At 50.4% G+C, this 14245-nt stretch overlaps 1 protein-coding gene across 1 annotated transcript in view; it reads right to left on the bottom strand.

Annotated features, from left to right (window-relative positions):
* nrxn3b (neurexin 3b) overlaps positions 1–14245 on the bottom strand; it is a gene marked incomplete at both ends in the record, with an annotated part of 275203 nt that overhangs the window by 25836 nt on the left and 235122 nt on the right. Inside the window, 3 exons of the mRNA XM_084439792.1 lie at positions 3216–3535; positions 5234–5323; positions 13097–13268. Of these exons, the coding sequence (XP_084295918.1) occupies positions 3216–3535; positions 5234–5323; positions 13097–13268 (582 nt within the window). The remainder of the gene's footprint in view (positions 1–3215; positions 3536–5233; positions 5324–13096; positions 13269–14245) is intronic.

Genomic DNA, 14245 nt, shown 5'->3' with positions numbered 1-14245 from the left:
ACACACACACACACACACACACACACAAACACAGAGCAGGGCGCCAAGCAAGTCTCAGCAACAGCACAATGGACCTCATTCCTGAACGCAGTGAAGAAGAAGTTAAGAAGAAATTTCTTCTTAACTCCACTTACGAAGTTCCCGGGACAATTCTGGCATTCCTGAATGGTTTCTTATCTCGGATTTGTTCTCATCTAAGAACAGGATTTAAGAACGTGGAAATGCAGTCGTAGGTAGGCCAGAGTGCGCCCGTTTGCAAGGGCTGAATTTATGAGAAATCCGAGGTGATTGCGTTCACATCAATTCTACAGACATCCTCGACTTGAATAATAATCATAATCATAAATACGAGGATATTTGTATCATTTCCAATAACGTTTCACATTCATGATTCTACAAGGCATCGCGGTGTCCTAAAATAAATAAAAGCACTAGGCTACACAAACACTGCAAATGGCAGTGAATTAATAAACTAAACTCAGTCGCTATACTCAGCAGAACAGCACTTTATATTCCATAGACACATCTACATTCTGTAAATACTGTATACATGTGAATATCCACTATATCCAACTAAAATATATCAAATGTTCCTACATAATATAGATATAGGGCCTATCAAGATCCATAAGTAGCCTACTCATGCCTTTAACTAAACTGTAGGCTACAATTCAATCTGCTCCCAGCACATCCCATCCATTTCATGTAGGCTATAGGCTATATTTTGCATATTGTATTAAAAGTCCATATATACCGTCTGGTTTTCTTTTGTTATTTTGTATTGGTTTGTTTCACCTTGCTTAAGCTTAGTGTGCACGTTATAAGAGCCAGCGGAGAAACATCTCACTGCTCATTTTACTGGTATGTTGCATGTGACGAATAAAACGTCAAATTTGCACGTGACCTTGAACAAGCATGTCAATTGGGAACGTCTCAACTTTTTCCGCGCTGTCTGGGGATTTTGTGTGCTCACAACCCTGTAGTAAGGAGCTGGCAGGGCGTTTATGTTCGCAAATTCAGGTGTACGAGAACACGCATTCAACTTAAGAAGGGGAGCACAGCTGAGAACACTTTGGCGGTTTAAGAACACATTTCCACGAGTTCATGAATCCGGCGGGGATCTTTCTTAGGGTTGGTCTTACGAAGTTCATAAGAAGACAATTAAGAAGACACTTAAGAAAATGTTCAGGAACGAGGACCAATGTCTCCAACAGTGCCCCCCCCCCCCCCCACACACACACATCACTCCTGGGAGGGGGGCAGTAGAATGTGGCAGGCGCATGTAAAGCAGTGCGCTGGGAATCCGCGTGACAGCGGGACCAATCCAAAACAGCCCCCCTTTCCCAGAACAGAGGGTTCACTTCAGACGGCCGGGCCAGAAGTGAAAAGCAAACAAACTTCGTTGCTCTGGAGGTGAACGGATTGAACCCTACGGGGTTCCGTATCCCCTCGGCGTAAAAGCACCGAGGGCGCGTCGCTTATCGGCGGCGTCACGGCGTCACGGAAACAAATGTGTCCCGTCGCGTTTCACCTTCAGCCGGGGAGCGTCCCTTACGAAGCCACTCGGAAACAGACAGGTCCGTTATTGACTTCCTCTGGATATTAATAGCCTGTGGCCCAAAAAAAAAAAGAGCTATTTCCTCCGTAATACGGCACACTCTCCCCCGAGTGACCTTGCTGGTGCCGCAGCAGAGGCTGCTGGGACGGCGCTCCTGAATCAGCAGGATGCCAGCGCCCGTCAATGCGCGGGACAGGCAGGGAGACGGGGGTCCGGGCCGGTTCTGAGGTCCGGCGGTCCTCTGACACCCTATAGCCAGGAACGCCGGCACCGCTGGACACCGGAGACGCGGCGACGCTTCCTGCTGTGGAGGCGCACGCCGCGGCCCGTCGGCGGCCTGGGGCACGCCCCCCCCCCCCTCTCCGTGTCTCTCTCTTTCTCTCTACATCCCTCGCTCTCTGTCTCTCTCTGTCTCTCTACATCCCCTCCCCTCCTCCCCTTCGTGTCTCTCTCTCTGTCTCTCTACACCCCTCTCCTCCTCTCTCTGTCTCTTTCTTTCTCTCCACACCCACCCTCTCCTCCCCTCTCTGTCTCTCTACACCCCCCCCCTACTCCTCCTCCTCCTCTCTGTCTCTCTCTCTTCCTCTCCACGATACAAGTCTTACAACAGCTCAGGCTGACATGTGAGGTCATCATCACTGCACGCTGGACAATCTGTTTAGAGGTGAAGAGGCAGATAACGCTCGTCCCGTCTGTCGGGCTCCCGGCCGACCTCCCGCGGCTCCCTGGGAAGAGTTATGGCTTTAATATGAACATCCGCCAGCTCAATATGTCCTCTGGCTCCAGCGCCACGCCCGCCGCCGCCACCGCCGCTGCCGCCAACATCACTCCCCCGGCAGGCCGGGGACATTCATCGGTTTACAGTCAGGACGCGTTAGGCACCAAAAAAAAAAAGAGGAAGAGAGAGAGGGGGAGAGAGGGAGAGAGAGAGGGGGAGAGAGAGAGTGGGAGAGAGAGCGAAAGAGAGAGGGGGAGAGAGAGGGGGAGAAAGGGAGAGAGAGAGGGGGAGAGAGAGCGAGAGAGAGAGGGGGAGAGAGAGGGGGAGAGAGGGAGAGAGAGAGGGGGAGAGAGGGAGAGAGAGAGAGAGAGAGAGAGAGAGAGAGGAAGAGAGAGAGAGAGAGAGGGGGAGAGAGGGAGAGAGAGAGGGGGAGAGAGAGGGGGAAAGAGAGGGAGAGAGAGGGGGAGAGAGGGAGAGAGAGAGGGGGAGAGAGAGAGAGGGGGAGAGAAAGAGAGAGAGGGGGAGAGAGGGAGAGAAGGAGAGAGAGAGGGAGAGAGAGAGGGGGAGAGAGGGAGAGAGAGAGAGAGAGAGAGAGAGGGGGAGACGGTGAAGGGCAGGGGAGACACCCAATGTGTCCGCTGATCCGTGGGAGGAGTCTATCGTAACGGGGGGCAACCGGAGGGGGCCCGGGGAGGGGAGGCCTGGGAGGGGGCGGGGGGGGGGTCCGGCGGGCGGAGCCGGCTTCACACAGCTCAGCGGGAAGGAGAGTCCGGATCCGCTCCGCTGACCAGTCGAGCGAGGAGAAGCTCCCGAAACATTCCCCCCCGCCCCCCCCCCCCCCCCAACCTGGGGCGAATTGCACGGTAGACTCATAGATCATGTATAGCGGACCCCCTTCCCCCCGCCCCTCCCCCCCCCCCCCCCCCGCGGGGGTCCTACCTGCACCGTGGGCGGGGAGCGCTGCTTCCGGGTGGTGGTGGTGGACAGGGTGGTGGTGGTCTCGATGAAGGTGGTGGACATCTCCGGGGGCACCGAGGTGGTGGTGCGGCCGCCGCCGCCGCCGGCCCTGCCGGACGGCACGTCGCCGACCAGACGCACGCTGCCGTTGACCCGGATGTTGGCGTGGCCCTCGGCCGCCATGTTGAGGACCTTGAGGCCGTTGTAGTACAGGCCGGAGAGCTGGCCCTGGTACGGACGCCGACGGTCGTTCCCGCCGATGGAGATGGTGGCCTGGGTGTTGAAGATGGTCAGCTGGCGGCCTGGACACAGGGGCGCACACCAGGGGACGGAGGGTTAAAATGTTTATGTATATATGTTAAAATGTTATATTCGAAGGATTTCCCCCTTCGGAACACAGTACATATCTACCAATCTGTCTATCTATACTAACACTAATAGCACGTCCAGCATCTGTAAAGATGTTACGTACTGCGTACTAAATATCACCGCTCGGTTACAGCATATCCATGCATGGACTCTCTTGAGAAACGACATGATGAAATGGAAATCGCTCAACCTAGAATTACTAAGAACTGTTTCTCTAGAATGTAAAATGAGATGAATCCTTCTGCTGCAGGATTCTGGTCTCATACCAGTCGTCCCTGTGGTCCGCACATCCACTGATACCTGCATATACAGTCCTACCTGGTTACAGTCTGTTAAACAACATGCATAAAGATATGGATACAAGTGTCTGCTAAATGACTATGGTGTCAATGTGAAAATAATAATAAGATAATTAGCATTCTCTGATCACAACATGCATTTTACATGATTAGATGACTGTGGAATATGATGACGGTGAATGGAATGAAAGCAGCAGAGCTCCCAGACGTGTGACGGGACCCGCAGTCGAATTATTTACAGCGCGGCTAAGTATCGCAGTCAAAACACACTCGCCTGCGTTCTCTCTGGAATGAGGTCTACTGTACAACAGCAGGAATCTTAATTAGAAATCATACACTGTAACACGCCCACATATATACATGCACGCACGCACGCACGCACACACACACACACACCTACACACACACACACACACACACACACTCATAGCGCTGAAGGCTTATTACATTTGTCACATTCACAATTACAAAACGTCGGGCATGAAATGGCAGGGAAGAAAGCTCTTATAAGAATCATGAAAATAAATAGCATGTGGATTCATGCATGTAGCACCAGCAATGGTAATCCAGGCAGGTTCATGTGTTTTAGAGAGTGTTAAAGGGACTTTAGAAGCATCTTAGGAGGTTTAGGTAATGACCTTTAAATGTAGTTTATAATGATATTATGTGAAGCAGGAAATCGAATGCAGGTTGCAACAGGAGCCCAATTCTCTGTGATATCCCCTCATCTGTAATGAACAGGACTGAGGCAAAGCATTTCAGGACAGAATGCACAGTGACAACGGCTTAAGGTGCTCTGCGTCAGTTATAAGCATATTATCTGTTGAATGATCTATTATTATAAAGTGAACTATTATCTATTATCATAAAATTAACAGTAAACGTCTGAAACTTAGCATAGCGATCAGACAAAATGCCCTCTGAAGAGTTTGTGCTTGGTTATTGCTTGAGGTTCATCAAAACCCCAGACTTATTGATTATGAATGTGCTTTATAAACTAAGACTTTATGCTTTAAAGTCTTGTCCATGCTTTGTTCATTACAACTCTTTCCTAGTCCCTTTAACTGTTCAGCATCAATGATTCAACGCAACTCAAACGGTGATGAAAGGGCATGGGACGGAAACGGAGAAAATACTAAACAAACGGAGAAAAGAAAGAAAATGGACTGTCAAATTAACAGTTGTTTTAGTTTACTTATTGTTTAAAGGGTTTAACGGATGATTATTCATTCACTGTGGTTAGAGGGGGAGGGGGGGCAAGCCAATGACATGACAGGAAAAGGAAAATAAAATAAAAAGAACATTCTACAGTAGATGTCCGGTAAATGTTACCTTTCTCCTGTAGCCAGTCTTCTACCGGCCGGGTATATTTGAACGGGATTTTCTTGTTTGCCATTTGATAGCGCTCAATGTCGCTGTGAGCTTTGAAGTTTGAAAGTTTAAAGAACAGCTGAAAACAGTTGGCAACTACAACAGACATCACCACTCACATTTAGGCACTGGTTTATTAAAAGCTGTTTAGCCTGGTTTAAGAAAATTTAAGGGAATGTTATGAAGATTTTCAAATATATTTAGTTGTAAGTTTAAAGTTGATGTTTCAAACATATTGAACTCTCAATGGTTTCCTTGAGCAAAGCATGCTTTCCAGTATAGCCTTACAAATATATTATACATAACAACACATTACATCAACACAATCAAACACAAAATGCACATAGCCACACACAAACAGCCTGCAAGAATGGTTAGAGTACTCATAAGCATTCACATGTTAGAATAGATTTTCCAGTCCACATGTAACCTATATTCATAAAGCATACATCAGAGAAGGTGAAACAGTTGAACATGTCTGTATATTTGAGCAGACCTGACCTGAGCTAAATTGGAGGTAATTTGCATTCTTCGCTCCCATTGGACAGCGCCTGCTCTTACATTTGAAGGACCAGGAAGCCAGGCGGTTTAACAGCGATCTGGGGGAGAGGAGCTGGCAGGCTTGTCAAGGGGGAAATAAATAAGGTAATTTGCAGAGCCACAAACCTGTTGGGACCGGCGTCCCCCAGCGGCGCAGATTTGAAGGGGGACGACGCATACAGATGAGATCATTACCAGCAAGGTGTGAGGCCTTCTGGGTAAAGTGGCACCCCAGTTACATGCCCTCCTCTGAGAACCGAGGCACATCAGAGCGATGCAAGTAGAAATATACTGTAGGCATGATACACCCAGTTTTCTATAGGCATGAACATAATTTCCTATAAAGGTGTGATAATGTCTAGATTAGGACAGCATTTTCTAGAGGTAATCATTTCTAGAACAGAGTATTCTATAGTTGGGATAGAACAGTTTCCAGGGTTTTCTATACATATGAGAAAGTCTAGAATAACTAGAAGTGTTTTCTATTTGTTTAGCGGTCTCTAGAAACTAGAAATATATAGTTTACTATAGCCTATAACCTCTAATACAACCAGGAATAAATACCCCGGGATTTCTATAGACCTCTAGAACAACTACAAATATACACCATCTGGTATAGTGTGGTAAATAAAATAAAAAAAAGGTTTTCTATATGTGAACTATGTGTAGAACTAGAAATATAGCCAGGGTGTGTATGGGAACCATTAGAACCATTAGCTTTCAGAGTGTTCCATCCTGTATTTGTGGCTGGCCTTGCTCCTGTTGCATGTAATTACACCCTGGCTTCGTCCTGCTTGCGCATCCCGGTTCCATTCTGGTTCCATTGTGCCCGATGTCCCACAGAGACAAGCCAAACACCTCTCCTGACAATCCAGCCAATTTAAAATTACTGCTGTGCGTTCAGTCAGCTGTATTCCTGACATCTGTGAAGTACTGAATTATAAATTGTGTCACTGTTTTCCCTCAGATTAGGTGTGTTTGCACGTTGGAAGTGTTGGGGAAGTGTTGGGGGGGTTAATGAATAATACACACTGATTTTGTTGTGTGAGACCTCAGATGTGTGAGAACATGGTTGCACGTCGTCGAGCGGCTCAGAACAGATGAGCAGAGTCAAGCTCCGATGAAGTCACCCCTCGGTCTCCTGCTTTCATTTCAGAAAAACTAAAACAAAAACTAAATAACTAAACGTCTCCCTAGTGTTCAGGTTAGACAGAGGCCCGCTGGCAGGGAGAGCGGGTGTGTGTGTGTGTGTGGTGGGTCTTGTGGGGAGGGGGGGGGGGGGGCTGTGTGCCACGGTGCCAGAGGGGGTTAATAGGCACCCAGAAGGGCTCCTCTCTCCTTTGATCCAGATAACAGCAGAGGAATGCTCAGAGACACGCTCTCCTGGACAGGGGCCACGCCGGCTGTGAGGGTATGTGTGTGTGTGTGTGTGTGTGTGAGGTATAAACAGATGTGCCCACAATTTGACGCAGAGCTCCTATGTCACACTTCCGTTCTCTCTCTCTCTCTCTCTCTCTCTCTCTCTCTCTCTCTCTCTCGCTCTCTCTCTCTCTCGCCCTCTCTCTCTCTCTCTCCCTCTTATCTTTATTAGGGTTTTCTCGTCTTTATTAGGGTTTTCTCAGTGGGATTTAAACTTGGACTCAAACCAACAGAACGTACACAGGCGGAAACATAAAGCTTTTCTTTTGAAGCACATTGCAGTGAGGCTGATGAACAGACTGACATATCTGTCTGCTACAAACGGGGGGGAGAAACAGAATGGAAGCTACCGGAACATGACGGAGGCAGCCTTCAAGATCTCACGTGTAAAAAGATGACTGCAGCAGTGGCCATGCATGTACCGTACCTGTATATACGTAATAGAATGTACTACATACGATGACCTGTGTGTACGGTGTATAACAGAATGTATTCCTCATACGATGACTGTGTACTTTTTGTGTACTGTACTTCCTGATGGGCATGTCTTGCCTGTACAGTAGGTGCTGTACAGTATGAAAGTGCATTGAACTACCGCAGTATAAACAGCTTTACCGATGAGGGCTAGGGCTGGTTCACTTAGTCTAGACAAATGTGGTTATGGTACTGTAAGTTGCTTTGGATAAAAGTGTTGGTTAAATGACTAAAATGTTTTTATTTGTTATGAATATAAATAGCGTAGCGCGCTAGTGCAGAGCAGAATGAGAACTATCAAGGCTCTGGGCCTGTAGCTATCTCAAGCCATGTAACGCCAAATGAGATCTTCAAAAGGCACATCTGGGTCCCTGTTCATCGGCAGTCGGTCTGTGTTAGTGTGTGTGTGTGTGTGTGTATGTGTGTTCCAAATTCTTCTCGCTGCCAAAACAATATGAGAGTTTCTCTCTTGCGGTGGCGGCGTTTCAGTCAAAACCATCCCTGGCTCGTATGCCGAGGCCCTGCCCCCTCACAGGCCGCCAGCGGAAGCACCGGGGGCGGATGGAAGCAGTGAAAACGTCGAGCGTGATAAGCCCCGCCCCCCCAGGACGCAGTCTCCGTCGCCATCTCTGATACGCCATCGTCTTGTCCAAAAAACGCCCAAATGTCAGACTAGGGGTTACAGAGGAACTAGCCTCTTCCTCGTCCCCTCCGACACTCTCTGGTGACAGGCCCTCGCTCAGCTCTGCTGTGTCTGTGTTCTGAATCGATTAGACTTCTCCCTTCATCTCTTGGTAGCCTGATCTCCTTTCTTTCTCTCTCTCTCTCTCTCTGTTCTTCTCTCCCTCTTTCTCTCCCTCTCTCTCTCTCCCCCTCGTTCTTCCTTCCCTCTCTTTCTCTGTCTGCCTTTCTCTCTCTCCCGCTCCCTCTCTCTTTCTCTCTCTCTCTCTCTCTCTCCTGACAGACGAAGAGACAGGAGGCATCCATCTTTCAGCGCACGGTCCTGGAGCTTGTGTTGTTCAGAGCCAGCGCTTGGCCAGAGGCTGCAGCTGTGCTCATCTTATCTCCCTCAGTGTGTGTGTGTGTGTGCGTGAGCGTGTGTGTGTGGGGGGAGGGAGGGGGGGGGGCATTGGGGACTCTGAGACGAGGGAGATTCTGTTGGAGATAGAGGGTAATCATGTTTGGCTGGGAGGGAACATGAGTATTTGTCTCAGTCCAGAGGAACGGTTTGCTGTAGTTCTGAAGGACCGGCCGCTGTGACGTCTCCCTGTCCCCCTGTCCCCCTGTCCCAGATACGGCCTCGCTGCGCTGTGGGTTGACTCTATCAGACTCTATCAGACTCTATCAGTGTACGTGTGCGTGCGCACGCATGCTACATGAGGGCTGGCTGCACACGCACGCACGCACACGCACACACACACACACACACACACACACACACACACACACACACACACACACGCACACACACACACACACACACAAATTATTATGTCCCTAGCATCTCTCCCTGCAGCCTGTGGAGTCCACTGAGGCCAGTGACTGCTCAACCAGTATGATCCTCCGCCATTGTTACGCCCCATGTCCGGCCGGCATGGCCCAATAGACAGATTCCAACCCACGCAAAAAAGGTCACGTTGCATCTAGATTCCCATAGTTGCGTAACAGATTAGAGCGGCTATTTCCAAACAAGGAGAAACGCCCCCGGCGTGTGGATTGTCTCAGAGTTTTATTATACAGGGTTGCAGAATAGACATGCATCTCAGACGACGAGAGAGGGGGATTAACAGACGAGAGGAGAGAAGAAAGGGTAATGGCGGAGAGAGAGAAAGTGTGAGAGAGCGAAACTGAGAGGGAGCAAGACGCGCGGAGAGACGGAATAAGAGAGAGAGAAAACGGATGAGAGAGGAGCGAGTGAGAGAGGGAGAGAGGAGAGAGGGAGAGATGAGAAGGAGATAGAGAAGGCATAGACGAGAGAGAAAAAGACCTGACAATAGAGAGACGAGAGAGAGAGAGAGAGAGAGAGAGAGAGAGAGAGAGAGAGAGAGGAGGAAGATGCAGAGATCAGTGAGGGCTTGTTGCAGTATGGAGGAGTGAGGCTGCAGAGAACACAACTCACGGCTCCCTCCTTCTCTCCCTCCCTCCACCCCCACCCCCCCACCCCCCCCCCCCCCCTTCTTTCCATCTCCCTCTGAGAGCCTGGCAGCTCTCCAGAAACCCTCCATGCCTGTCACCCTCAAGAACGCCTCCAGCTAGATGCACAAGAGGATCATGGGATTCGTGAGTGGATCATCCTGCTTGCCGGTGTCAGAGCCTTGCTTTAGGGCCCCTCTCACTGGTAAATATTTTACTAGAAGTCTTTAGAACCCCTCACACCAGTAAACATTTTACTAAGTCTTAATCAATGTGTTTTTGGTGGTGGTGGTGGTGGGGGGGGGGACGTTGATACTGTAACTCCCCTTGCAAATAGAAAATTAACGGATCATTTCCAAACCCTTCACATTTTTGCCAATTGGCTCTGGCGAAGCCAGGCTAGCAGGTCTTCAAGTCAAAACTGAGATTGATAACACATCATGTTTTCTCTACCATGAGCATGATTGCCAGTATTGTGCCAATACACGTTCCGTATTACAACTGCATACCAGACCTGGCCTGGTGGCAAAACTCCTCCTGGTGGGGCCACCTCCGGAGAACATAGACTGACCACCTCTTCTTCACCTGATCACCACCATGAGAATGAGCAGATCTGGTAGCAGTTTATTGAGCCGCTGGGAGTCAACCGGGTCTTCAGCTACATGCTAACCTGTAATTACTCATCAAATGACAATGCCTTTACGAGGGGAGGGGTACAAAAAATCCATTACTGCCACTGAGTGTCCTGCAAATTACCTAGCCATGTAGAGAGAGAGAGAAAAAGAATTACCCCCACATTCAATCTCCTTCCCAGTCAAACGGTGCGGGTGGAATATCAAACACAATCAGGTTCTATCAACCGGAGGAGTTCATGGATAAAATGACAAAACTGATCTCTGTTTGCAACGGACACTGGGAACAGAAGGTGAACTCAACAGGCGTTTAGGGGCACATTTGATTAGGGTCTTTGATCTGGAGTATTGATTGCGGCGTGGTGGGAGGGTTCAGGGAGTACACAGCGAACCCTGTCCAGGGATAATTACTCTAGTGTTTATAGTTCAGTGATGCGGGCGAAGAGCTGACAGGTAAACAGGGCAGTAGAAACAGGGTGTGAATGTGTTGTAGGAGGTACTTACTAGGAGGAATCCACCAAAGATTAAACCACTACTACAATACAACAAGCTGTCTCACCTGATCAAGCTTCTCTGCTGTATGGTGTTGTAGACTACCCTGTACTAAGCTTCTCTGCTGTATAGTGTTGTTGTTATTGTTGTTGTTGTAGACTACACTGTACTAAGCTTCCCTGATGCCTGTTGTTATTGTTGTTGTTGTTGTAGACTACTCTGTACTAAGCTTCTCTGCTTCCTGTTGTTGTTGTTGTTGTTGTCGTTGTTGTTGTTGTAGACTACTCTGTACTAAGCTTCTCTGACGCCTGTTGTTATTGTTGTTGTTGTAGACTACTCTGTTCTAAGCTTCTCTGATGCATGTTGTTGTTGTTGTTGTTGTTGTAGACTACACAGTACACTGATATGCTACCCGACCTTCTCCAATATACAGAGGTACTAATGGGCGCATCTTGTCTGAAGTGATTTATAAAATAAATAAATAAATAAATAGTGAAATGAAAATAAAAGAAAACAGCGCTTAATTTCACCCGGACCGTCCTCGACCCCGACCTGACCAAGCGAGAGGATGAGTTGCTCCGAGCGTTGGGCTCTAGAGCGACTGTGTCCATTGAGGCCGTGCGGCTGGCAGCTTGCTTCTGGGTGAGCAGGTCCAAGAGTAAAGAGGGGTGAGGACAGTTAGCTCCCATTCTGCTCCATCTAATCAAAATCATTTTTGCCAGCTATACGGGCATGTATATACTGTAGTATATGTGTACAGTTTATGTTAAACAATCAATATTCATTGATTCAATATTAAAATACAATATGTAAGTGGTATTGTATTCATCTGCCTTAATCTACATACGGTCTCATTTAAATGCCACTTAAATGTTCAATCAAGTCTACGGCGAGCTGTCATTTGCACATCTCAAAACAGCTTTCAAGCCTGCCTCTGCAAGGTTGTTTGTCATTACAATACCTCAGCCTGCAGTCGTCGGCGGCCATTTTGGAGTCTCATTCATGTTGTGCCTGAGAGCTGAGCTGAGCGTAACCGAGCAGCGCTCTCGGTCTGGTGGCTGATAGGGGCTGCTGTCGCCAGCCACCCCCCCCCCCCAACCACCCGCAGGACCCACACATCAAAGGGGCGGACAGCGAGCCCAAATCAACGGGGTATGAAGAGCTGCTGCTGCGGATTTTCCCTCCTCTGTGTCACCGCCACCCTCCATCCCTCTCTCACCTCCCTCTGTCACCTTCCGCCCTCCCTCTCTCTCACTCTTTCCTATCTCACCTCGCTCGCTCGCTCCCTCCCTCCCTCCTTCCCTCCCTCTCTCACCTCCCTGCCTCACCTCACCTCTCTCTAGCTGAGCAGCACATCTCTGCTACAAATGACTGGAGCGCCCGGGCCTCCGAACGGACTAGGTGGCGTGCGATGACCTCATTGGTATTCCGGCGGCGTGCCTCGACTCTACCTGGACCTGGGGAGGGGTGACCTGGGGAGCCCCGCCGCCAACCCTCATCTTGCAGTCATTCAGCAGTCTTACAGCCAACCCCCCCCCTCCCCACCCCACACACCACCCCCACCCCCACCCCCAACCCCCTCATGCCTCTCGGTCCCTCCATAAACCGTCCAGATGTCGCCCCACCAGCGCCTCTCTCGCCAGACAAAGGCGCTTTATCGCGGGGCGGGGCGTGTGCCCCGGGATGCTGCGCGGTGGGATCCCCGCCCGGCGCGGCCGGCGCGCAGACTTCCGAGAGGACGATTAGGGGCTGCGACGTGCGTTCGTGCTGATTGCCGGCTAGGACGCCGTGCTCTTGAGCGTTTTTTTGTTTTTTTTTGCTCCCCGCGAGCGTTTGGATTTGGCGCGAGCACAGCCAGCTCCTCTTGAGAGACAGGGTAATGGAGGGGAGATAAACGCGGCGCGTTAACGCCTAGCATCTGTTCGCAGATCAGTCGGAGCGCTTTGCAGAATAACGGCCCGTCCGCGTGAGCGCGACAGAGGCTGCTGGGTAATTTATTCCCCATAACCAGCATCCTCGCCGGTTCCCTCTGAGAGCAGGAGGTGTCCAGTGGGGGTCGGGCTGCGCCGGCCTAGAGTCCCTCCTCTCAGAGCTGAGGTCAGATCGAAAGGTCAAGGGTTAAGGGCGGCGGTACCTGTGGGGAAGTGCTCGTTGATTGGCCAGTTGTCCACCTGCAGCGTGGCGTTGCCCCCGTTCCGGGTGAAGCGCACCAGGTGGTACTTCCCGTCGTTGATGGCGGTGGTGGCCTCCTTGACGCTGATGTCCACCGTGCCGATGTTGAAGGTCACGCCCACCTTGCCCTGCTCCTGTAAAACAACAGGGGGTCAGAAACACGCACGCCGTCAGCGGATAACGGTTCGGAGCGAACGCTAAATGGACTGGACACTGCTTCGTCCTGCGTTGCTTTCTGAGATACGCAGGACTTGTTATAGAACGTGAGGTTTTGAAGGGACGACAGCGAGCTCGTTCTCAGCACTCCGGTAACGCGAGGAGAAGAAGAAGAGGAGCCAAAGAGAGACGTTCTAAACGATGAGAAATGTTCACTTCCTGTCTGTCTGTCACGGTATGGAGCGACTGTCACAGCAGGCCACTCCCCCGTCTGTCATGTACGGAGCTAACAGCAGGCCGGCCGTCTCTACCGACATGAATCTAGGACTGTTACATCACAGATGGAGAACCCCTTAACTTTTCTCCCTCTCACCGACTGGCTCACACACACGCGCACACATACACACGCACATGCACAGACACACACACACATGCACGCCCACACACGCACACACACAGACACACACACACACGCAGGCTGACGGCGTGTCGCCGTTAGCGCAGAGCCGCTTGCGTGTTCGTTCACATGTGGGCGTCGTACATGGAAAGGGTTTTAGGCGTCTTCCACGCCATTTGTTCTCCTAATCCCCCCCAGAGGGACGCGCCAGCGTTGTCACGCGCACCGCAGGCTGGGAGAGGGGGCGGGGCTCCTCACGATAAAGCCGAACTAACGGATGAGAGGGGGCGGGTGAGTGCGGCTCGTACGGACCGTGTAAGAACGCCCGCCTCACGCCGGAGCGCGTGCCGAATCTACCACAGCTGCCCGGTCCGGTCCACAATCCCCCAAATGAACGAGCGAACGTGCTCCGGAGCCGGTCTAGGAGGACCCAGTCTGCCTTTGTGGGAGAGGATAGTCGCTAATGGACGCCTTGTCCCTAGCTAACGCTAATGTTCTCCTCTATACACACACACACACACACACACACACACACGCACAAACACGCACTCGACTCCC

Source organism: Borostomias antarcticus, assembly GCF_949987555.1.
Source record: "Borostomias antarcticus genome assembly, chromosome: 6".
In the NCBI taxonomy this organism is placed as follows: Eukaryota; Metazoa; Chordata; class Actinopteri; order Stomiiformes; family Stomiidae; genus Borostomias; species Borostomias antarcticus.
Note: the sequence above shows the minus strand (reverse complement) of the source record. Positions and strands in the feature narration are given on the sequence as shown.